The 21,072-nt window shown below is 47.1% G+C and overlaps 7 protein-coding genes and 1 non-coding gene across 8 annotated transcripts; 4 read left to right on the top strand and 4 right to left on the bottom strand.

Moving 5' to 3' along the window:
• Positions 1-1,637: 1,637 nt before the first annotated feature.
• F5Y00DRAFT_252496 (Metallo-dependent phosphatase) lies at positions 1,638-3,214 on the top strand (the record flags this gene model as incomplete). The annotated part of the gene is made up of 2 exons (XM_048009943.1): positions 1,638-1,773; positions 1,854-3,214. The coding sequence occupies 2 exons, from the start codon at positions 1,638-1,640 to the stop codon at positions 3,212-3,214; spliced, it is 1,497 nt and encodes a 498-aa protein (XP_047866033.1).
• A 629-nt stretch (positions 3,215-3,843) lies between these two features.
• On the top strand, positions 3,844-6,546 carry F5Y00DRAFT_268599 (heterokaryon incompatibility protein-domain-containing protein; the record flags this gene model as incomplete). The annotated part of the gene is made up of 2 exons (XM_048012288.1): positions 3,844-4,982; positions 5,006-6,546. The coding sequence occupies 2 exons, from the start codon at positions 3,844-3,846 to the stop codon at positions 6,237-6,239; spliced, it is 2,373 nt and encodes a 790-aa protein (XP_047866032.1). The 3' UTR covers positions 6,240-6,546.
• A 127-nt stretch (positions 6,547-6,673) lies between these two features.
• F5Y00DRAFT_233621 (FAD/NAD(P)-binding domain-containing protein) lies at positions 6,674-8,097 on the top strand. Its single transcript, XM_048007330.1, has one exon. It carries the CDS (start codon positions 6,794-6,796, stop codon positions 7,985-7,987), a length of 1,194 nt encoding a protein of 397 aa, XP_047866031.1. The 5' UTR covers positions 6,674-6,793; the 3' UTR covers positions 7,988-8,097.
• On the bottom strand, positions 8,098-9,562 carry F5Y00DRAFT_233619 (uncharacterized protein). The gene has a single exon (XM_048007329.1). The coding sequence runs from the start codon at positions 9,064-9,066 to the stop codon at positions 8,344-8,346; it is 723 nt and encodes a 240-aa protein (XP_047866030.1). The 5' UTR covers positions 9,067-9,562; the 3' UTR covers positions 8,098-8,343.
• Positions 9,563-10,426: 864 nt separating this feature from the next.
• Positions 10,427-10,517, bottom strand: F5Y00DRAFT_t55. The gene has a single exon. It is a non-coding gene; the product is annotated as a tRNA-Pro (tRNA).
• A 161-nt stretch (positions 10,518-10,678) lies between these two features.
• F5Y00DRAFT_233608 (uncharacterized protein) lies at positions 10,679-13,057 on the bottom strand. Its single transcript, XM_048007328.1, has one exon. It carries the CDS (start codon positions 12,684-12,686, stop codon positions 11,301-11,303), a length of 1,386 nt encoding a protein of 461 aa, XP_047866029.1. The 5' UTR covers positions 12,687-13,057; the 3' UTR covers positions 10,679-11,300.
• A 265-nt stretch (positions 13,058-13,322) lies between these two features.
• Positions 13,323-16,330, top strand: F5Y00DRAFT_233606 (NADH-ubiquinone oxidoreductase 78 kDa subunit mitochondrial precursor). Its single transcript, XM_048007327.1, has 6 exons — positions 13,323-13,576; positions 13,638-13,661; positions 13,722-13,773; positions 13,829-13,843; positions 13,906-15,810; positions 15,866-16,330. The coding sequence occupies exons 1-6, from the start codon at positions 13,462-13,464 to the stop codon at positions 15,981-15,983; spliced, it is 2,229 nt and encodes a 742-aa protein (XP_047866028.1). The 5' UTR covers positions 13,323-13,461; the 3' UTR covers positions 15,984-16,330.
• Positions 16,331-17,422: 1,092 nt separating this feature from the next.
• Positions 17,423-20,621, bottom strand: F5Y00DRAFT_233602 (ARM repeat-containing protein). The gene is made up of 4 exons (XM_048007326.1): positions 19,887-20,621; positions 18,775-19,830; positions 18,091-18,717; positions 17,423-18,035 (listed from the first exon to the last, which is right to left on the bottom strand). Exons 1-4 carry the CDS (start codon positions 19,950-19,952, stop codon positions 17,508-17,510), a joined length of 2,277 nt encoding a protein of 758 aa, XP_047866027.1. The 5' UTR covers positions 19,953-20,621; the 3' UTR covers positions 17,423-17,507.
• Positions 20,622-21,072: the final 451 nt, after the last annotated feature.

Below are 21,072 nucleotides of genomic sequence, written 5' to 3'. Positions count from 1 at the left end.
TATTAATCACCTTGTTAGCTTACTCTCTCCTCGTCCTCTTTCACATGCAGGCCCAAACGTGGTAACATATTGGACTTATCCATTTCGATCATTCGTGCTGCACAGTCCTCCGCCACTCGCCTAGTTTCTTCTCTCAATTCTGACGTTTTCGGGATTGCTGGAACCCTTCTCCGCCAGAAATTCCACCGCTCTTTACTCTAGCCTTTATTGATGCCCTGATTAGCGCCAGTATGCGGGTACTCCCGGGCTCTACTTCGGCCTAGTGGCGCCTTTCGTTACATGCCATCTACGCAGTGGATGAGCTATGGTGCGGCGACAGCGCATAAATATCGAGAGTTGTAGTCTTATTCCCTTTAAGATCAAGATAATTGGTGGATGGTTTCTTATCCTATAGTGCAGATGAATTTAGCGTACTTACACTAGAATTGAACCCACTCAGTCCAGTAATTGTTAAATAGGGGTAGGTCAGTGGACCACGGATCTGGACCCGAAATCCCCTTTCCAACAGATAGGCGTAGTAACTCCAGGGCAAAGCCAGCAAACTTACCATTATGATCAGTAAACTCATTAATAGCATCCACAGGCGCTCGTAAGAGCTATCGCCAAGCTTCCGCTTCACTATCGGTAAGGGAGTATGGGATTTCTTCTTTCGAGCTTCAATCTAGGCATTGAGTTTCTCAGACGACATCCTAAGCCATATTAAAGAATAACTACCTCTTAGGATACACTTTTGACTACCTAATGTATGTAAGCTGAGTGGGTAAGCATTGGCGCATATCAGATCTCTATTAGCCTACGCCACACACCTACACACCTACATCGGCATATGTGGTACAGATTATGAAGATCAATCAATTGCCTACTTTTCAGCTCGTATATATTACATCCCCTCTCATAACTACGAGTTAAAAATTGAAGAGGTCAATACATCAACTTTGGTCTTTCAAGAACCCTCTTGTCATAGAGTAAAGCTTGGCAATTGTGCTCGGACTTGTGTTTCTTCTTAGTCTTAGATCCTACCTCAACTAATAAATGAATTTAACCTCAAAGTATACTTGCATGTCTAAGTGATGTTAAGGTAATAATAAAGTAACTAGTACCAATTGTTTCAATTATTGATTAGACTACTAGTCTAGATTCTTAAGTGAGGCGTAATGTCTCTAGCGTCGCATTTGGTTCCTCTCAGAGATCCTCCATACTGCACCTTTGTGGTCTATCAATTAGAACCCAATGCAAGACACAAAGATTCACAGTCAATATAATTCATAGTCAAGTTCTACGAAGAGAAGGACCTTCTTATCCAGGTAATCACCGATTCACCCCGGCATTTTCATGCCGGAGAGAGCAATGACCTTGTTCCCGGAGGTTCCCGAAGCCACCATGGTGCCCATACCCAAAGAGCTAAGCTTACGTATGTCCTCGACCAATCGTCCGCCCCACGGGTTGCGGACGCAACCCCCTTCTACGGCCTATGCCGAGATGAAGCTGCTACTGCAGGCGGCCCCATAACGGTCAACCATATAGAGCGAACGTATTATAAATACCTCTTTTGGTATATTTAGGTTGTCAGATTCCCAGGTCAAGGTGTAGGCCTCAGTTTTGCTTGGACTTTGTTGCTGTTCCAAGAGCTTCACACAATGGTCAACTTACTGGCACTCGCACAGGGGCTCCCTCTCTTGGCCCCCTGTGTTATTGCTGCAGCCAGCTTCCCAGTGATACCTTCTGACTTGACAACTCCGTTCCAGCAACGTCTTGCCATCAACGGCCCTAATGGTGAGTCCGCGACAGTATAAGCTGCGCGCTACTCTTGGGAACCCCATTCGTGTCCTATTAATTAATACTATATCCTCTAGCCATCTCTGTGGGCTGGAACACATACCAGAAGATAGACAAGCCCTGTGTCCAATATGGCACGTCTAGCAACACACTCACTTCTGAGGCTTGCTCGAATAACTCGGTCACGTATCCAAGCTCACGCACATACGCCAACGTGGTCGTACTTACAGGACTGTCGCCTGCCACTACATACTATTACAAGATAGTCTCGACGAACTCTAGTGTTGAGCACTTCTTTAGCCCGCGGATAGCCGGCGACACAACCCCTTTTGCTATAAACGCCGTAATAGATCTAGGTGTCTATGGTGCTGATGGATACACCATTCAAATGGATGAGGCCAAGCGGGATACAATTCCGCATATTGACCCATCATTGAATCACACAACTATTAACCAGCTGGCTAATACGATCGATGACTATGAATTCGTCGTACATCCGGGAGACTTCGCATACGCTGATGACTGGTTATTAAAACCTAAGAATATCTTCGATGGCGAAGACGCCTATCAGGCTATCCTAGAACAGTTTTACGATCAACTATCCCCGATATCCGGCCGTAAAGCCTACATGGCTAGTCCCGGAAATCACGAGGCCGTCTGTCAAGAAATCCCCTATACCTCGGGATTATGCCCTGCAGGGCAGAAGAACTTCACCGACTTCATGAACCGATTCGGAGATACAATGGCAACTGCATTCCCGTCAACCTCCGCTACCGAAGCTGCTAAGATCAACGCCAACAAGGCACAGCTGCTGGCGAATCCGCCTTTCTGGTATTCATTCGAGTACGGCATGCTCCACTTTGTCATGCTCGACACAGAGACGGACTTTGACGACGCGCCAGACGGAAAAGGGGGTTCTGCAGGCTTTAATAGCGGCCCCTTCGGCGCCCCTGGCCAACAGCTTCAGTTTCTCGAGGCAGACCTCGCCTCTGTAGATCGCACCGTAACACCTTGGCTTGTTATCGGAGGTCATCGGCCATGGTATACTACCGGCGGTGACGGCTGCACGCCGTGCCAAAACTCATTTGAGCCGCTACTCTATAAGTATGGTGTTGACTTGGCTATATTCGGCCATGTTCACAACTCTCAGCGTTTCCAGCCCGCCTACAACAATACCGTAGACCCCAAGGGCATGGACGATCCTGCAGCACCGATGTACATCGTAGCGGGCGGCGCGGGAAATATCGAGGGTCTCAGCGCGGTGGGAAGCAATGTCTCGTTCAACTCTTTCGCGTATGCTGATGATTTCAGCTATGCTAAGATAAGCTTCTTGGATGCTAATAACCTACAAGTCGACTTCATCAAGTCTACCAATGGTGAGGTGCTGGATACTTCTGTTTTGCATAAGTCGCACACACAGCAATTTGTTGTCCAATGAGTGACGGAATTTATACAATACGACATTCTCATCCACTCAATGGCCAAATGTGCCTGCCTGTCTGTGAGTATCATCTACCAAGTGATTAGCACGGTTTATACAAGAGAGTATCACAGTTATAAGTACTTCGGGAATTATATATTCATCAAGCCAACTATTTCGTCCCTTTCCAACCACACCTTGCCTACGAAATAAGTCGGCCGGGGAATAGTTTTAAAATATAATACCCCCATAAGGATTATTAGTTATCTTCAGGTCTACACTAAGCCATCATACGCCTTCTAAGTGTAGGCGGACTCTGAGAGCCTTGGGCGATGAAGCCTGTCTAGCCTGCATAGCGTTATTAAGTCCACCACCAATCGTTCCCAGCCAGCGTATCAATGCGACCATGTGAACGCTATGTGGTCAACCCGGATCGAGGCTGTACTCGAATCTGCCTAGACGCCTACCTAGGTAGGCATAATAGCAAAAATATATTGATAAATATGAAAAGTAAGTACGTACGTCTGAGAACACCATCTCCTCAATCCCAACGTGGGATATTTTCTCATTTGAATGACACAAACAACGTGCCGCATCTTTTATCAACTAGCATATTTAAATTTAACCTATTTCTCCATTGAGGTACGATGTCTTCAAGACCATCGCAAACACTACCATTTAATTACGATCTGCTACCCCTTGATCGATCCAAAAAGGAAATCCGACTTCTCAAGCTGAAGATCGAAAACACCATTCCCGATGTTATTAACAGACTATATGGCGCTAGCATTGATGAGTTCGAGAGTCAGTTTAAAAATACCCTGGAGTTAGAACGGCCCATCGAGTGTGAAATAATGAAAGCCAGCCTAGAAGCACCCCCAGAATTCTACGCTTGTTCATACGTATGGGGCCCTTCTACAATGTCGAGGCGATTGATTCTTCGAATGAGCAAGGACTGCCCAGATGCGCTACCGAACACAACTGATCCCTCAGAAAGGTTCGAGGTCGAAATCACAGATAATTTACATCTTGCTCTAGCCCACTATAGAGGGCTTTATAGAGGGCTTTATCACGATAGTCCTTCGATACTTCTCTGGGCGGACGCTGTCTGCATAAACCAAAACGATAAAGACGAAAAGTCATGGCAAGTTCAGATGATGCGAGAAATATACGAGTCAGCAAAATCGACGTGGGCATGGCTCGGACCTGTGCCTGAAAGGCAACACTCACAAGTAGCGGATCTGATAGTTACACTGTTGAGGCTCGGGGTAGAAGCATTACAGCGCTTTGGGTGGGAACAGTGCTCATTCCCTTTGGAATATAAGGTTAGTTGGCCGGGTGGGTCAAGGGAGTACTTGAACCAGGAGCTTGTGGAATGGATAGAGAACAATGTTCATTTTCACAACAATTCAGACTCGGAGGCCCGTGATAACGAAACCTTTGAACCCACCGGGGACAATTTAAAAGGAGTTGCAGGAATTCTGAGGCTACCATTCTGGAGAAGGGTTTGGATCCTGCAAGAAGTTGTGCTTTCTAAAACCTTGTGGTTCTACTATGGGCCCTACAGCATCGACTCCGAGACTCTTCATGGCGGCCTCAAGCTTGTAGCAAAAGCTAGGCACCTTCGTGGCATGGATCCCTCTAATTATGAATGCAGTCCTATGTCGAGCGGCTCAAATTTGCATAACCCCCGTTACTGGAACATTGCCCACACGGATATCAACGAACCTAGCTTTTGTCCCATGCTTGATAGACGTTTTCCAGATGAGTCTATAGAGGAGCCAAGGTTCGCTTATCGGATATCCTTAGCTGGAATTACGAGATCGGCTGCCTTCAGGCAACTATGGAAAGTGATTTCATCTTTGGTGTCCTGGGATTGGTAAATGAACATGATACCGCGGAGCTAATTCCCGATTATACGAAATCTCATGAAGAAGTCCACGTAGAAGCCACGACTAAGTGGATCCACGAGATGGGTTTGAAGGTTCTGAGCTATTGTCAGAACGATCCGATGCCGTCTAAGTTGCCTTCCTGGGTTCCTAATTTCAAAATACCTGGAAATTCACGATGGGTCAGAATCTTAGACATGCAACCTGATTTTACTCGTACTGGTTTAGAAAATCCTGGCCCGCCTCGAAATTTCAGATTCTTGGACATTCCCTCTAGTCCGACGCTACTATCCATGGGACGCGAAATCACTGTCATTAAAAGACCTTTGATCGCGATGCCGGTGTGGGAGGGTAATACGCCTCTTCTAAGACGCATCTGGGACCTCCAAGGACGGCTAGTTTTCATGAAAGATATCATAGAGGAATGTGCAACGGCTTATAGGACCAAAGAGAACCGACATCTAGCTTTTGTAAGCACACTTACCGGAGGCGGAGTAGACCATGGTCGTTTACTCAACCCTGAGGATAAATGGTCTTTGGATCAGATCATTCGCGGGTATAAAGCTCTCATTGAGCCATCTTCTGTCTCGGCGTCGTTTAGTGGGTTCTGCTCTCGGCCCATGCCGTCGCGATTCTTCACAGATGTGACTCTGACGGCGTGTATTCAGGCCGCGATATCGTGCGACGAGAAATTCCGAGAGTCCGCACCAACGCTAGCTCAGAGGTTCGAAATGGACCATCCCAGTGTATTCTTCATTCCTTTCTTCAACGACTTAATCGATATATTGAATAATTTCAAGTTTGAGGATTGTTCGCAGATGTTTGAAGATATTACATCATTTATAGACTTACTTCAAGTCCGGACCAAGGGGAGAAAAGTTCTGATTTCTGAGGAAGGTTATCTTGTCCTCGGCCCTCGACTCACAGAGCCTGGGGATATCGTGGCTTTTCTAGACGGCGGCCGTGTTCCTTTCATCTTACGCCCTAGCCCGGATGGTTCATTTCGCCTAGTCGGCGAAGCTTATATGTTTGGAGTGATGGATCGGGAAGTTGGTGGTAGACTGACGTTGCTTGGTGCTAAAACTTCGCCGGAGGCAAAAGCAACCATCAATCAGCGGGGTCGTGATATTCGGCGGGAATTTTCAATCAAATAAAAGTGCACAAGGGAGCGTGGATTAGGAAGGCCGTTGTTTTTTTTCTATCTGTGTTAATTCATCAACGAGCGTTCGGTTATTCGTGGCTAATCTCATCGACCCCTATTCCCTCGTCCGAAACTTGAACTCGGCTTTCTTTAGTGTTAGGTTAAGAGTTTCTCTACTATCTATAAGATAATTATGAAAGAAGATACTTTAGCCTTCAAGTCACTTCCGCAACCTACATTTTCTCGTAAATCAAGTCAGAGTACTAACAATAATACTAATCAGCAAAGGAGGGGCGGGTATCATGCAAGGGGAATGTTACGGCTATGCATATCGAAGTACGAACAACATTTAGTGCTTATTGAGTACATAAGACAAACAAAACAGATTTATATATTTCTAGTGTAGATACCTTCATATTTGTATAATTTATAATTTGAAATTGAGCGGCTTTGTTGGGATGGGGCAACACAACATAAGGGTTCAGCAACATCGAATTATAAACTGATCTTTTGAACTCCTGGCCTAGATTACCAACTCCATCATATCTCCTTATCTAACCTTTAACCATGAGGCAAAATAATACAACGGATCCTCCGCCGATCCTGATCATCGGCGCCGGCATTGCGGGGCTCGCGCTAGCCCAAGGTTTACGTCTCCGTTCAATTCCATTCCGCCTCTTCGAGCGATATCCCCAGTCACGCAGTTCGCAAGGCCACCGTTTTCGCATCTCAAAAGATGGCCAAGCCGCTCTTGACAGCGTTTTATCTCATGAACTTCAGGACCTGCTTCGACGCACTGAGGCCGAAAGGTATCGCTTCGAGCCGCGATATGTAGATGTCAGGAAGCTCGAGTTCGCGAAACAGACACCGATAGACCCGGTCTCCATGCCCGTGGACAGGGCGTGGATCCGTCTATTACTTGCGCTGAACATTAATGACGCCATAGAGTACGAAAAAGAGTTCGCATCTTACAGGGTTATCGGGGATCAAGTTCAAGTTAGATTTGTGGACGGATCGACGGCGCTCGGACGGCTACTTGTGGGTGCAGATGGCATTAGGAGCCGCGTGCGCACACAACTTCAGCCCGATCGCAAGCTGCTTGATCTAGAACGCTGGCTCATGTGGGGTAGAACTCCACTGACTGACGATCTCAAGAAAGATGTACCAAAAGATCTGCTCAGTTGGTGTATGTACCAGGATCAGGAATCGAACGTCCAGATCATCGTCGATCCTATGATGTGGTCGAAAAGCGTCCGTCAAGAATCAAACGCAAGGCTACCCGACTTTCCCGGCTACGTCTACTGGGTCGTTTGTACGGCGCCTTTCCAGTATTCGAAGGTTTTACCTAAGACGACGGGCGAGAAAAGGCAGTTTCTAGACCGAATAACTGAGACATGGCACCCTGCTCTGAAGCTCTTGCTAAGCTCAGCTAATCATGACCTAACCTCCTGCATACCCGTTTTATCGAGCAAACCGGACATTGGAATAGGATCGGCTAGTCAGACCGGGCTAGTTACACTCATCGGTGACGCAGCACATCCCATGAGCCCCATGGGTGGATCCGGTGGCGATACTGCTGTTCGAAGTGCAGCAGATCTGGCGTTGACTATTGCTGAAAGAGGAGTAACGAAGAGCAGCATTGCAGACTTCGAAGCAAGAATGGAGGCCAGAGCAAAAGAGAGGATTGAGCATTCTTTCAAAGGTGGACAGAAATTTTGGCGGGGGAAAGACTGGACTGAGTATAACGAAGTTGACATTTAAAGACCCGTTGCCTTTAATAAGAGCGTTTGAATAGTAATAGAAGTCTGCACAGACCGAATGGATATCAGACAACTTAAGGCGACAGCAAGCATATAACATAAACACACAACCAGACGCTTCAGATATACTATTATATTGGTTCTACGATAGCCTATTGAGCTCATACCTCTAACGGGCTTGGCAGCTAGGAACTATACGCTTTATATATGAAGTAGATAGGGGGTATGAGGGTGAACTGCAACCAAAAGCGCTAAACCGGAAACGCAAAACATAGGTATCTAGAGAAATAAAATCCTACGGGGCGAGACGCTAAATTTTTGTCATGTTAATTTCTACAGTATGGGTAACTGAGAGCCTTATAAGGCCACAGCAGCACCGATGAAACCGGCAGCTAGGGCAGCCGCAGCGAACATTCCGGTCTCCCTCGGGCCGGCGTTACCAGAGGGTATCGCCGATGCAGCCGAGCTGCTTGCCGCGGCTGCTGCTGAGAATTCGGCGCTACCAGTAGTGGATGCGGTAGTCGTCGCGGAACCGCTAGCATTTGTGGTGGTAGCAGAGCTGTCGGAGGAAGAAGCAGCTGTTCCGCTAGAGGAGTCCGCCGTAGTCGTCGCGGAGACCGCTTTGCATCCGCCTGCTGAGAACTGGGAGTATACGCTGAGGAGTTCGTCAAGCTGGCTGGTGATAACCTCCGGGGGCGCGCCCATATCGCCGGAGCAGCTAGTGGCCAGAGCCAGGAGGTTGGAGGACTGCGAAGACAGATACGAGTACATGTCGAGGCAGTAGGAAGTGTACGCAGAGCCTTGGTTCTTGCCAAGAGCGGTGCCATACTGGCACAAGCCCGACAAGCCCGACTCAGCCCCACCGCCGTCTACCGTGACGCTGTCCATCGCGCTTCCTAAAGCCGGGGCTGGGGTGGGAAACCCGCCGGACCACGACTGGACGCGAGAAATACATTCCGGCGAGGATTCGGTCTCTTCCGGGTCGGCGCTCCCGAAGGTCTGGCGCGGCATGAGGTTCGGGATTTGCGCGGAGGCGCAAGCGGCAAGGGCCGCGAGGACGATTGCGTTATTAGTATACATATTGTATATATGTAATTATCGGTCTTCTCAAAAGCAAAAAAAGAGTGTGAGCTGTTAGTTGGGAATAGCTTAATCGACCTTATAAAACGAGCGGATCGGAAGTAATGAACGAATGACTCGCGTATCTATTGATCGTCGTCTTTTGACTCGCGTGTGTATATAGATCAAGAAGATCGGCGCATCGCGAAGGGGGGCACATGCTTCCTTTTTATAAGTCAGAATGATACAAGAAGAGCCCCCTGAATACAGCTATCGACGGTACGCGCTACGATGTATCGGGATATAGCACTGATGGCATTAAGTATTCAGGGGTGCCGGGATTGAAAACATTGTTAGCGTCAGATTGTTAGGAACTAGCCCGGCCATTTTAGCCTCGGCTGGGAATTCTTATTCATCTTATTCAATTACCTGACGGCTGCCTGGACGGCTTTTAGGTACCTAATGGAGATAATGATATATATGCTGTGTTAGGGTGATATAATTTGCGAGATATTGGTATAGACATTGCACTAGTTATACTATTACATGTACATGTATATAAAGTATACCAGGTACATGTATCTTATCTATTTAGCTGCAGATGTCATGATCGATTATCACTTCCTTCTCTACAGATAATAAACCTGTTTACCCCAGCTTCTTGCTTTTTATATAAGCACCAACAACGGTCTTTTGCATTGTTCCGAGTGAGCCGAACCCCAGTCATCTTAAGCTCAAGAGATCCACTTGGAGTACCATGCAACGATCAATACCGAAATGAGAATGTCACTATGGTCGGTAAACCCTTGCAATAATTTTTTTCTTTTCATGTTAGGCAGCCTATGCGAAATTCATATACTATTACCTAGGCTGTGTGGCCTTGTACACGCATGCATGTATGGTTAGATTTATTATTCGAGAAATATCAATTGGGTGAGATACAACATCAATAAATTGACTTGGGATAGATAGATGTTTGATGAGATGTAAGTGAAGCAAACCATCTTCGGTTATCGTTAACCTCGATAAAGAAAAAACAATATCCTGCCAAGACATTGCGCCTACATCGTAAGGTCCAGCCCAACCAAGACTTATAAAAACATACCTGGTAATTTCCGTAGGGCAACGGGTCTCGGGTTTAGAAATACTCTTTTAGTTGCAAACGCCGACTCGTTTATATGAAAGAATGCTATTAGCTCGCACAATGCCATTATCTTAATAAACAGCAAGCGACCTTGGCTAACAGAGCGTTACGGCATCTAACCGAACAAAAATGAAAAGTTAAAATCCGACAATCGAACGAGGATATACGCGGGGTTGAAAAAAAAAAAAAAAAAAAAAAAAAAAGCTGAGATCAGACTGACAATTGGCAAAAGTTTAAGGGTTTGGCCGGGGATTGAACCCGGGACCTCTCGCATGCTGTTGCAAAGGGTGTACCCTAAGCGAGAATCATACCACTAGACCACCAAACCAGGTTGCCTTGTGATGAACACAAGATTTTGCCAGATCAATTTCTGGGCGGTGAAAAATTGACTTCTTATCAGGCTTTATATCTACTTTCAAGCCAAGCAAGAAAGGTTTAGTGGGGAGTGTGAACCTCGTTCTTAAAGGTTTACAAGAAACACAAATAACTCGAGTCGATTTTTATTTAAGTGATTAAGCTCTTAAATAGCAAGGCAAACACGATCATTCTTGGTGTTTGCTGCTTGTACTTCTTGCATACCTTTTTTTTTTCTTTTCAAACGGAATTAACTGGTTGGAAGTTTTCAGTTCCAAATACCCGATGACGTGGGGGCCATTGAAAAAAGGCGTAAGAAATGTCTATCAACACAAGCCGAATCAAAGAAATGTTAAAAATATCATATATAGGTACCTACCGTCTAGATACAACCCGCCCGTCTAAGTGATAATCTGCTAATATATCGGCTTGCTTGCGAAAATACTATGTTTAAATAGCACTAACACCGAACATCTTATGGCTCAGTCGTTTTCCAAAGATTGGCTGTTACTAACCCAAAACCATATGATAGTTATTCCAGTCTCATATCACGACGATTAAGGGGTCTCAAGATGTCAACTTGGGTTTGTAGGAGTTTTCTCTTTCTCCAGTTAAGTTGATCAAATATATATTTAGCGAGTGAGCGTAGCCCTGCGATGTTGCTCGAATCGATTCCTATCGATGTGCTACAAACCTAAACGTATGGTAAGGCATGCGAAGTACAATGAGATATCGTCACATCTGGATATTGGCGGAATCAGAAACCATCCTCACCAACTGCCTCTTGTTCGATCAATTTCACGCGCTGGAATACGGGGACACTCTCCGACGTTGGCACTGCCCGAGCCTCTGATAGCCTAGGTATTTGTTTGCCGGACTTATTGGCTTGTTGAGTATCATGATGTCCATCACCTGATGAATACCAGGATTTGGCAAGAATCCACTCCCTACGTAAGTGGTCCAAGAAGTGAGGCCACTTCAACTTACGGACACTATTGGTACTGTGAAGGTCGCTCCATAACTCCCCTGTGTCATCTTCTAACCAGCTTACTAACTGGTTGGTTTCTATTGAAGAGTGATCCTTTGTGATTCGATAGATCAACCCCTTTTTAGCGGCCTCGTCATCAACGTCAACGGAAATAGAGTTCCGGCGATCTAGGCTAAATAGTCGGATTTCGACAATGTGATCGCGAAGCTCCCGATACACATAGGTATCCGATATAAAGCCAACGACTTTCAAGTGCGGAAAGTAATGCGGGTCAGAAAGGTAAGAAAGGAGCCGATAGCAAAGTGTATTGTCTGAGCCACCGCCACTTATGACAGACTGGGTACACTCCGTAATTTCCAATATGGTGGCATTTGGCGAGCCTACTAGAGAGCCGATACATAGACGGAGGGAATCCCGGCTCGGATCATACCAGGACCATGCGGGTCTGGGCATACCTTGTTGGTCCTCCCAATAGTTCCTAATGCTCACAAGTCTACCGCTACGGCAAGCGATTGATCGAGCCTCCTTACAGACATGAGCAACTGAGGGAGGAGATAATCCTGGTTTGAAATGATACACACCAGCAATATCGAGATCCTCATCAAGACCGAGTATTCGGTTAGGAATAGCTAAGTCCCATATCATGGCTCGAATTTCTAGTGGGAGCCTCCTAAATTGGGGGAATCCAGAAATTTCCGTGGACTCATGTAATGTTTGAACATCTGCGTGTATCATACGAAGGACATCGCGAAGGTCATGTTGGTTGCTCCTGACCTCTGCGATTTTATATTTAAGATCTTTAAATCCGGGCCCAAATCCATCGTGGTCGGTATACATAGTTTGAATTTGAGTTTGGAGAAGATCAAGACAGTCAATCATCTTGTTCTTGGTTTGCTGAGCTTGACTGGTATGGTTGACATTCCCCCGAAGGGACTGAATAGTAGTGCTGACTTTCTCCAAGGCATTTTTCGAGTCTGACGATCGCTTTTCGAGCTCGCGATCTATATATTCTTCTAAGAGGTCAACCTTGTCGAGTGATTTGCTGTGTAGGGTATCAGCTACACGTGCAAGTTGATAGATCGCATCGTTGGTGCTGCCTCTAGCAGCATAGTTCAGTTTAGGCATGTTGGTTAGTTGATACGTTGGTGATGGCATACTTGTTTAGAAAGTTGATATCGGAAGAGGGGAGAGTTTCGGAAACATGCTGGATTTAAATTACATATATCGGATAGGTGCCTAGAATTCACATAGGACATCTTAACAAATAAAGATTATTAACTAGTGGAAAGATACTATTGCTTTTTCTTCTAGTCTGGTTTGAAAATGATAGAAAGTTCGGGATCTAACATGCAAATGTGACGACCGGCGGTAAGAGGCAACAATCTTCGAGATTTAATACCTCTCAAGTGCTTCCATAATCGGCGTACAATATTGCTCTAGAACACAAGATAGAGGAAGACTCGACTACAGCAAGTAACCTGGAAGACCAAGAACTTGCTCAAGCTCACCTACAATAAAGTGTGCACATGTACAATTAATGAAGAAAAGAAAGGAAAGTTTCCAATGACTTGCAGAAATTTCGAATTAAAAACGATAGCGACACTACCTAAGGGCTTGGCGTTACTTACGTAACTAAGTTTACCTACCAGGTATGGGTAGGTACCTAGGTACGTAAATACGTAATATGTGCTTTTTGGTGCCTTAAAATTCAGGCATTAAGTTTTGTTAGCTACGGCCAATCAAAGCAAGTGCGAAATAATCGCAATGAGCATTAGCGCCACTTCGAAGAAGCGTCCAATAATTCCCGACCAGCAATTCTCAAGAGACGTCAACCTCATTTTGAAGGGACTTTCTTCCAATTGACCACCACGCACCACCTCGTCCTATCCTTCTCCTCTCCTCTGTCCCTTGATTCCGTCGAGACGACACGATGCTCCGACAATCTCTAGCTCGTTCGGCTTGGCGGACTGGCAGCCATGTCGCCAAATCCTCGAGAGCTTTTTCAGCAACGCCTCGGCGGCCGGCAGAGGTGGAGCTTACCGTTGGTGAGCATATATCTTATATCTACGATCGAATCGCTTAAGATGGTTGCTGATGCTGTTATAGATGGAAAGAAGGTGTCTATCGAAGGTATAAATCTATGATTTACAATCCCGAGGTTGTTAAGCCTCTTACTAATTAAGCCCGCAGCCGGATCAGCTTTAATTCAGGCCTGCGAGAAAGCCGGCGTTACTGTCCCTAGGTCAGCCTACGAGATATCTGAATAATACAAGAACTTTGCCGCTAACAATTCACAGATATTGTTACCACGAGTACGATGGCTACCCTGTCGACGCTCCCCACCACGACCCGTGTTACTAATAACATAAATTAGGAAATTAATGATCGCTGGAAACTGTCGTATGTGCTTAGTAGAAGTCGAACGTGCGCCGAAGCCTGTTGCCTCTTGCGCCTGGCCAGTACAACCAGGAATGGTGGTAAAGACGAACTCGCCTCTCACACATAAAGCCCGCGAGGGCGTCATGGAATTCCTCCTAGCGAACCACCCGTTAGACTGCCCCATCTGCGATCAGGGTGGTGAATGTGATCTCCAGGACCAATCCATGCGATACGGAGCCGACAGGGGCCGGTTCCACGAAATCGATGGCAAGCGAGCGGTGGAAGATAAGAATATAGGACCCCTAATCAAGACCTCGATGAACCGATGTATCCATTGTACGAGATGTATTCGATTTGCGAACGATATAGCTGGTGCCCCTGAGATGGGCTCCTTCGGACGAGGAAACGACATTCAAATTGGCACGTACTTGGAACAGAACCTCGATTCTGAGATGTCGGGTAACGTCATCGACCTTTGCCCCGTCGGCGCTCTCACATCCAAGCCCTATGCCTTCCGAGCCCGCCCCTGGGAATTAAAGAAGACGGAATCAGTCGATGTGCACGATGCCTTAGGATCTGCTATCCGTGTAGACTCGCGAGGTCTCGAGGTCATGCGAATTCTCCCTCGACTTAACGATGATATCAATGAAGAATGGATCAACGACAAGACCCGGTTCGCGTGTGATGGTCTGAAAACACAGCGTCTAACTATGCCGCTGGTACGACGAGAAGGTAAATTTGAGCCTGCTTCTTGGGAACAGGCCTTGACAGAGATTGCGGCGGCACACCGACAACTCGCACCAAAGGGTAATGAGTTCAAGGCGATCGCCGGTGAGCTCACTGAGGTTGAGTCGTTGGTTGCCATGAAGGACCTAGCCAATAAGCTCGGATCTGAGAACCTCGCCCTCGATATGCCCTCGGGGAGCCAACCCCTGGCTCACGGAATTGACGTCAGATCTAACTACCTCTTCAACTCCAAGATCGCTGCTGTCGAAGACGTCGACTACTTACTACTCGTCGGCACTAACCCGAGACACGAAGCTGCCGGCTTGAACGCTCGTATCCGAAAGCAGTGGCTAAGGTCAGATCTAGAAATCGGTGTCGTAGGTGAACCGTGGGAGTCAACTTTCGAGTTTGAACACCTCGGTACGGACCTTGCGGCCTTAAAGAAAGCTCTGACCGGTCCTTTCGGCAAGAAACTTCAGTCTGCCAAGAAGCCAATGATTGTTGTTGGCTCTGGTGTGACAGATCACCCTGATGCCAAGGCTTTCTACGAGCTTATTGGTTCTTTCGTCGAGAAGAACGCCGCAAACTTCCTGACCGAGGAGCATAACGGATTCAATATTCTACAAAGGGCAGCTTCAAGAGCAGGTGCCTTTGAGGTCGGCTTCACAACACCCTCCCCCGAGGTCGCCGAAACGAAACCCAAGTTCGTCTGGCTCCTGGGTGCTGACGAATTTGCTGATGCCGATATTCCCAAGGACGCTTTCGTCGTCTACCAAGGCCACCACGGTGATCGCGGCGCCCAGATCGCCGACGTCGTTCTACCCGGCGCTGCCTATACCGAAAAAGCCGGCACTTATGTTAACACTGAGGGTCGCGCACAGATGACTCGTGCCGCCACCTCATTACCTGGTGCCGCCCGAACAGACTGGAAGATCATCCGAGCAATCAGCGAGTTCCTCGGAGCACCTCTACCATACGATGATGTCGCCCAACTACGTGACAGGTTATTCGAGATCAGCCCTGCGCTCGCTTCGTACGATGTCGTCGAGCCCACATCCGTGAAGCATCTAAGCAAGGTGCAATTAGTAGACCAGAACAAGGGCGCCAAATTCACTAATGAACCCCTAAAGAAGGTTATCCAAGACTTCTACTTCACAGACGTTATCTCGAGAAGGTGAGCACACTTTACAACCCTCCTTCTCTAACATGAGCGCTAACAATCAATACAGTTCCCCGACGATGGCACGATGTTCAGTTGCCAAGGCAACGGGCAATCCCAACAACAACCTGATGGCCCCCGGCATGACGGATGACAGGCCGATGGGCCAGGTCGCCTACGGTGCGTGAGAGGGCGTATACGCTACCCGAGTGTAACGAGATTAATAGAAACGTGAACCTAAAAAGGGGGGAGGGTAGGTTTTCGAGTCTATCACTGCCGCTGCTACTTATCCGCGCTGGGAATTGGTCTTCCTTGATTGTTTTCTTTGTCACTGGGCGCATCCATCGGCATCGCAATGTACATACTATTAGTACAGGTTCACGGAGTAGAAGAAAGTACATAAAGTGCCCAGAATACCCACGCTTCCGTGTTTCTTGTGCAGATCCCATCATCGTCTAGAACCCCTTAGCATACTAGGGTCGAGTAGAAGAGGCTCGATATCGAGTTCGATTTCCCTATTGGACTTAGTTTATCAAGCTCATTTATTAAAAAGGTTTCGATGCTGCTGTGGTTCCCGTCGTTCGACGGTATTGAGATTCGGATATCGAGTATATAGAGAAAGGATAAAGTAGCTCGAAGCCATCCCCCAGTTTCATATATTGACAACATGTTTTAGTACCTAGGATACATCACAGCCGCGCATAGCTGAACCATCTACTACTATGTAAGCCAAGCAGGTATGGTATAACTCAATCAACGGGGATTTTTTAGGGGCAATGCTCCGAAACTGGGAATTAGTTAGTTGAGAAAAGGTTTGCATTAGAATTACAGTTGGCAGGTAACATAGCAATCACGCCGAAACATCACCAGATATCATCATATCCCATCCATTTTACATAAGACTTGCACAGGAATAAACTCGTAAAAACATCGAATTTGGTAAGAATCGAGCGAACGATTGTAAATAAGTAAACTTTTCGTAATACAAGGAGCATATGTAAGACTTTGTCGATAGCACAAAAACAGAACTAACATTGTTGATTTTCGTCCCCATCCGATTAAACCTCCGCCGCCTACCGGTTTTGAGTCAGTCTTAAAAGCCCTACAAAACCTGAATACTCGATTCCCAACACAAAGTATCTATCCTCTGCAGAATGTCCACCTTAGCTGAGATCAGGAATAACAATCCATGCAACTATATTAGAAGGTAAGGTGAGACACTATGTGGTTCTTTTGATCGGTAGAAGGTTTGTCCTCCATCCAATTTAATTAAGGTGGTGAGTGAGTAACCGAGTTGGAATAAGAAAAGAATGGACGAATGGAGTGGATGCTTTGATTTCATATCGCAAAATCCCATAACGATGATGTGTCCAAGACACCCAAGCGGGGCAGTAGCCTGCTGGGTGTAGGATGTCGTAGACGTATGATTCCGTAAATTTTCTGCTTGAGATGATGCTTTCTGTGAGACTTGCCATATGCGAATCGATTCGTCCGAGAACCGAATTAAAATCAATTAATAGCCTCGGATTTGTCCGAAAGCAAGACATAGGAAAAGAAGGAAGATAATGGACGCAAAAGCAATCGCCGAAGTCGAGACCGGGGACGAAGATGCGACATCGAAAAACACTTTTTGAGGCGAAAGATACGAGGCCATTCATCAATTGAATCAAACGCAAATCCGTCATGAAACCAGTCGAGCAAGTACCATGCCATTATTGGTAAGCACGGCCATTGTATCGAGGACCCGTGGGCATGCGTCCTAAGCCAGTACTAACACCAGGTCCCGGTCGAGTGGCCACAGCCGGGTTAGTGCAGAGCATTCCGACACGAGATCCAAATTTGGATCCACGGAGAGACACCATATGCTTTCTAATATGCGCGGCAACAATCTCGCGGTGTTGAGGGGAAGCATGGGTCAATATCCACTGAATGAGATAGTTGCCATACTGGTCGCTAGCAATATCAATCAAAGGGATTCGGGGACGGTCTACACGGCCTTCGCAGACTCGGTCAAGGTATCGTGCCAGGAACTCAGCTCCGCCGATCTTCAGGCACTTCTCAACTACTTTGGAAGCATACTGGTCCATGCTGTACTCTGCTGCGTAGCGAATGACGTGGTCGATTGCTCTGCTTCGGTCAGCTGGCGCGCCATGCTCACAGATGTGCTGGATGCACCAGTTTCCAAACTGGCCATGAGCAACGATATCGATGTTGGCAAGGACCTCCTCAATACAAGGACGCTAGAGTCTCATTAGCATCGCAATTAAATGTTATACAGACTTCTATTAGACATACCTTGTCCTCTTCGAGGCAATTCTCGAAGATATTCTGGACAACCAAGCTTCCCGTCTCTCCAAGAGCAACCTCGTGCCACATGCCGTGGAGCGCATCGTTCACGTACTTCATGATTTGAGGCGGGGACTCGGTCCATCTCAACTCGAAGAGCTTCTGCCAGACGTGGCATGCATATCGATGGATAACGGTCTCCGGGATGCGTCGGAGTAATTCGTGGACCATGATAGCTTTGTAATCTTCCGGGACGGAATCAAACGCTTTCTGGACTACATGGCAGCCGAATGGGTCCATTGAGAGGTTGAGTGTGCATCCTCTAATGGCCTCGGCGATCTTGACCACCTGCTCTGGGGTTCCATGCTCGAAGCATCGTTGTACCAAGAAGTTGCCAAAGCGATTAACCATCAGTGGGTAAGCCTGGGCAACAATTGCTTCTACTATCTCATATTTCTGGTCTGGCGTTCCGACCTTGAGTTTCTGCTGCAAGAAAATCGACGCTTGCTGGTCATTGTTGCAGACAATCTTGTCAACGATGTACTTCCAATTGCAGTTGACATTGCGATCAAGTAAGCGGCGGTAGTTCAGAGGTTCCGTGGTAGGTAAATAGGTCTGGCCTTCAGAAGTTCCGGGCTGTGATACGGTCTACATTAGTGACGGCCCGAAATCAAAGAGCGGATCGATACTTACCTCCGACTTCCAAGGTGCACTACCCGTAACTGACGTGAACTCACTCGCCAGAGGCGAAAGCGGTGTACCGACAGCGGTAGGCTGATAAGTAGGGTAAATTCCCGAACCAGTCGGAGCCGGGGTCGGTCCAGATATGCCATGATCAGATCCGTACTGACCATTACCGTAGTTGTAACCACCTCCAAATCCTGGCTGTGCACTAAAAGCAGGCATTGTAAGGCGATTATCAACTCGATTGTTCCGTCGGTTGCCAACGGGACGAATCGTCATGTCATAATCCGGCGTCAGGCGATCTCCACGATAACCACCAGGAGCCACGGGCTCATAAGTCAGGCTTTGATCCATGTACCCCTGACTGGCACCACGTCCACTCCATTGGCTGCTCTGGCGTAAATCAGGACCTGGGAAACCGCCCTGGAAAGAGCCTTGAGCACTCTTGCTTGGCCCCCAGATGTTACGAGAGCGGTTAAAGCCTGTAGCTGATAAGGCATCACTGGTGTCCGACCGAGAGTCATCAAAAGTGGACCAGGAATTACCACCTTCCCTGCCAATTACCTGCTGAGTGCCAACACCAAGGGTCGTAGGACCCGGGACTCGCGATGGGTTAGGAGGAACCTGAAATCCAGAAGGGAAATCTACATCTAGCGGAGAGCCACCCATGGCGTGTTCTGCCAGTCCGGGTCGAGTGTGGCGACTCTGAGCAAGCTCATGGTCGAGTCGAGTGATTTTGTTTTGAGCCTGGGTAAGTTGCAGCTTCAAGCGAAGGACCTCTTCGTTGCTGGGGCTCCCATCATTCAAAGCCGCACTGGCCGGTCGAGTGGTCGGGCCTGCGCTGCCGAAGTTCTCGTTCGCTGGTGTAATTGGTACCGAATTGCTTGAGGGCGTATGGTCCAAGGCAGGAGGGTACACATAGTTCCCTTCAGAGGTCTTCAAAGCATCTCCCTGTTTGTGGAGTGCAGTTTGCTGTTGGGAGAGTTTCTCCAGTAGGTGGTCCATTGGGTTTGGATCAGGAGAGCTAGAAGGACCTGATGATGAGTCGTGACTAAGCTTCATCTTCTATTATAGTCAGTAAATACGATACAGACGAAGGTGGCCATAGGGTGGATACTAACCTTAGGATAGCTCTGGTTGGCTAAGGAAGAGGTCGAGAGAGCAGAAACTGACTTCTTCTGAGACATAGGGACATCCGGTTCCTGTTGTAGACAACCATTAGTTTCGGCTGCGTCATCCGAACAATACCGAGCCAGAGATAAGAAGAGTAACCTATCCGATAAGCAAGGTATAATATGGACAAGACCGATGGATGAACACAATTACAAAGGATAGGTATGTTAACCAAACCATAATAATCACTCACATATCGAAGGAGACGTGTAAGGACATCACTTACATTGGCAGTAGAGGTATCCTCTTTGCCAACCTTGATGTTTTCCTCCTTCAAAGGCTTGTTGGAAGCAGGTGTGCGACGAGGGTTCGGAGACCCAGTCGAAAGAACCGGAATAGCAGACATAGCTTCTGTCCTAATCAGTACAGAAGCAAAGAATGTCGCCGGCAGAAAGAGAATCTGTTTTAAATTGAACCACTAAGTGCCCAAAATAGAAGTTGACAAATGGCATAGATGCCTCGATTGCAACAAAAGAATTAGATGGTATAGTGAGAGTGAAATGGAAGAAAAGTAGTGGATGGGTTTGGGAGTTAGAGGAGTTGGATGGTGGAAGATGTTGAAGGTGGGAAGGATGGATAAATTCTGGCTGAAGGGGAGAAGAAGTTGCGTTAATATGCAACTGATGGGTACGGTATGATAGAAGTAGGTGACGACCTTGACGTATTAAAATTACGGCAAGTGCGAGGTAGCTAATACTACCTACCTCTGGTCGAAGCGTAGAAATAAGCACATGTATGGTGAGGAAGTTGCGCCCCTTGAGGAAACAGCGAGGTAACTTACTAAAGTACACTACATATATGTAGTTGACAAAAGAGGCAGTTACCGAAGCTAAGCCTTTTTGCAAAGCGACGCGATTGCAGTGCGGAACGGTCAAGAGGGGTCAAATATCTAGATAATATTGGTATTTTAGAAACAGTTGCCAGGTGTGACCATGGATGTGCTCATATGTGTGAAGACGTAACAGACGCGAAATTTATGACAACCGCTAATATAGGGGGTGGAGGGATAGCGTGGCACGCAACGTATGAATTCAACGATAAGGATTGAAAAGAGGAAGGAGTAATCCTTCTTCTGGCCGGCTTGAGTCTGGATAGAACGGGATCTGTACCTATCACGCCTTTCCTGGACAAGGT

This window comes from Daldinia vernicosa (assembly GCF_022497035.1).
Source record: "Daldinia vernicosa strain CBS 139.73 unplaced genomic scaffold F5Y00scaffold_16, whole genome shotgun sequence".
Taxonomy (NCBI): domain Eukaryota; kingdom Fungi; phylum Ascomycota; class Sordariomycetes; order Xylariales; family Hypoxylaceae; genus Daldinia; species Daldinia vernicosa.
The sequence above is the reverse complement of the archived record's forward strand: the minus strand, read 5'-3'. Positions and strand labels throughout refer to the sequence as shown.

Excerpts from the sequence above, each read along its gene's own strand:
- F5Y00DRAFT_233621 (XM_048007330.1), top strand. The coding sequence starts at position 6,794 with ATGAGGCAAAATAATACAACGGATCCTCCGCCGATCCTGATCATCGGC.
- F5Y00DRAFT_233606 (XM_048007327.1), top strand. The coding sequence starts at position 13,462 with ATGCTCCGACAATCTCTAGCTCGTTCGGCTTGGCGGACTGGCAGCCAT. Across the intron at positions 13,577-13,637 it reads AGAGGTGGAGCTTACCGTTG|ATGGAAAGAAGGTGTCTATC; the intron begins GTGAGCATATAT and ends ATGCTGTTATAG. Across the intron at positions 13,662-13,721 it reads AAAGAAGGTGTCTATCGAAG|CCGGATCAGCTTTAATTCAG; the intron begins GTATAAATCTAT and ends TTAAGCCCGCAG.
- F5Y00DRAFT_233608 (XM_048007328.1), bottom strand. The coding sequence starts at position 12,686 with ATGCCATCACCAACGTATCAACTAACCAACATGCCTAAACTGAACTAT.
- F5Y00DRAFT_233619 (XM_048007329.1), bottom strand. The coding sequence starts at position 9,066 with ATGTATACTAATAACGCAATCGTCCTCGCGGCCCTTGCCGCTTGCGCC.
- F5Y00DRAFT_233602 (XM_048007326.1), bottom strand. The coding sequence starts at position 19,952 with ATGTCTCAGAAGAAGTCAGTTTCTGCTCTCTCGACCTCTTCCTTAGCC. Across the intron at positions 19,831-19,886 it reads CCAACCAGAGCTATCCTAAG|AAGATGAAGCTTAGTCACGA; the intron begins GTTAGTATCCAC and ends TGACTATAATAG. Across the intron at positions 18,036-18,090 it reads ATTGCCTCGAAGAGGACAAG|CGTCCTTGTATTGAGGAGGT; the intron begins GTATGTCTAATA and ends ATGAGACTCTAG.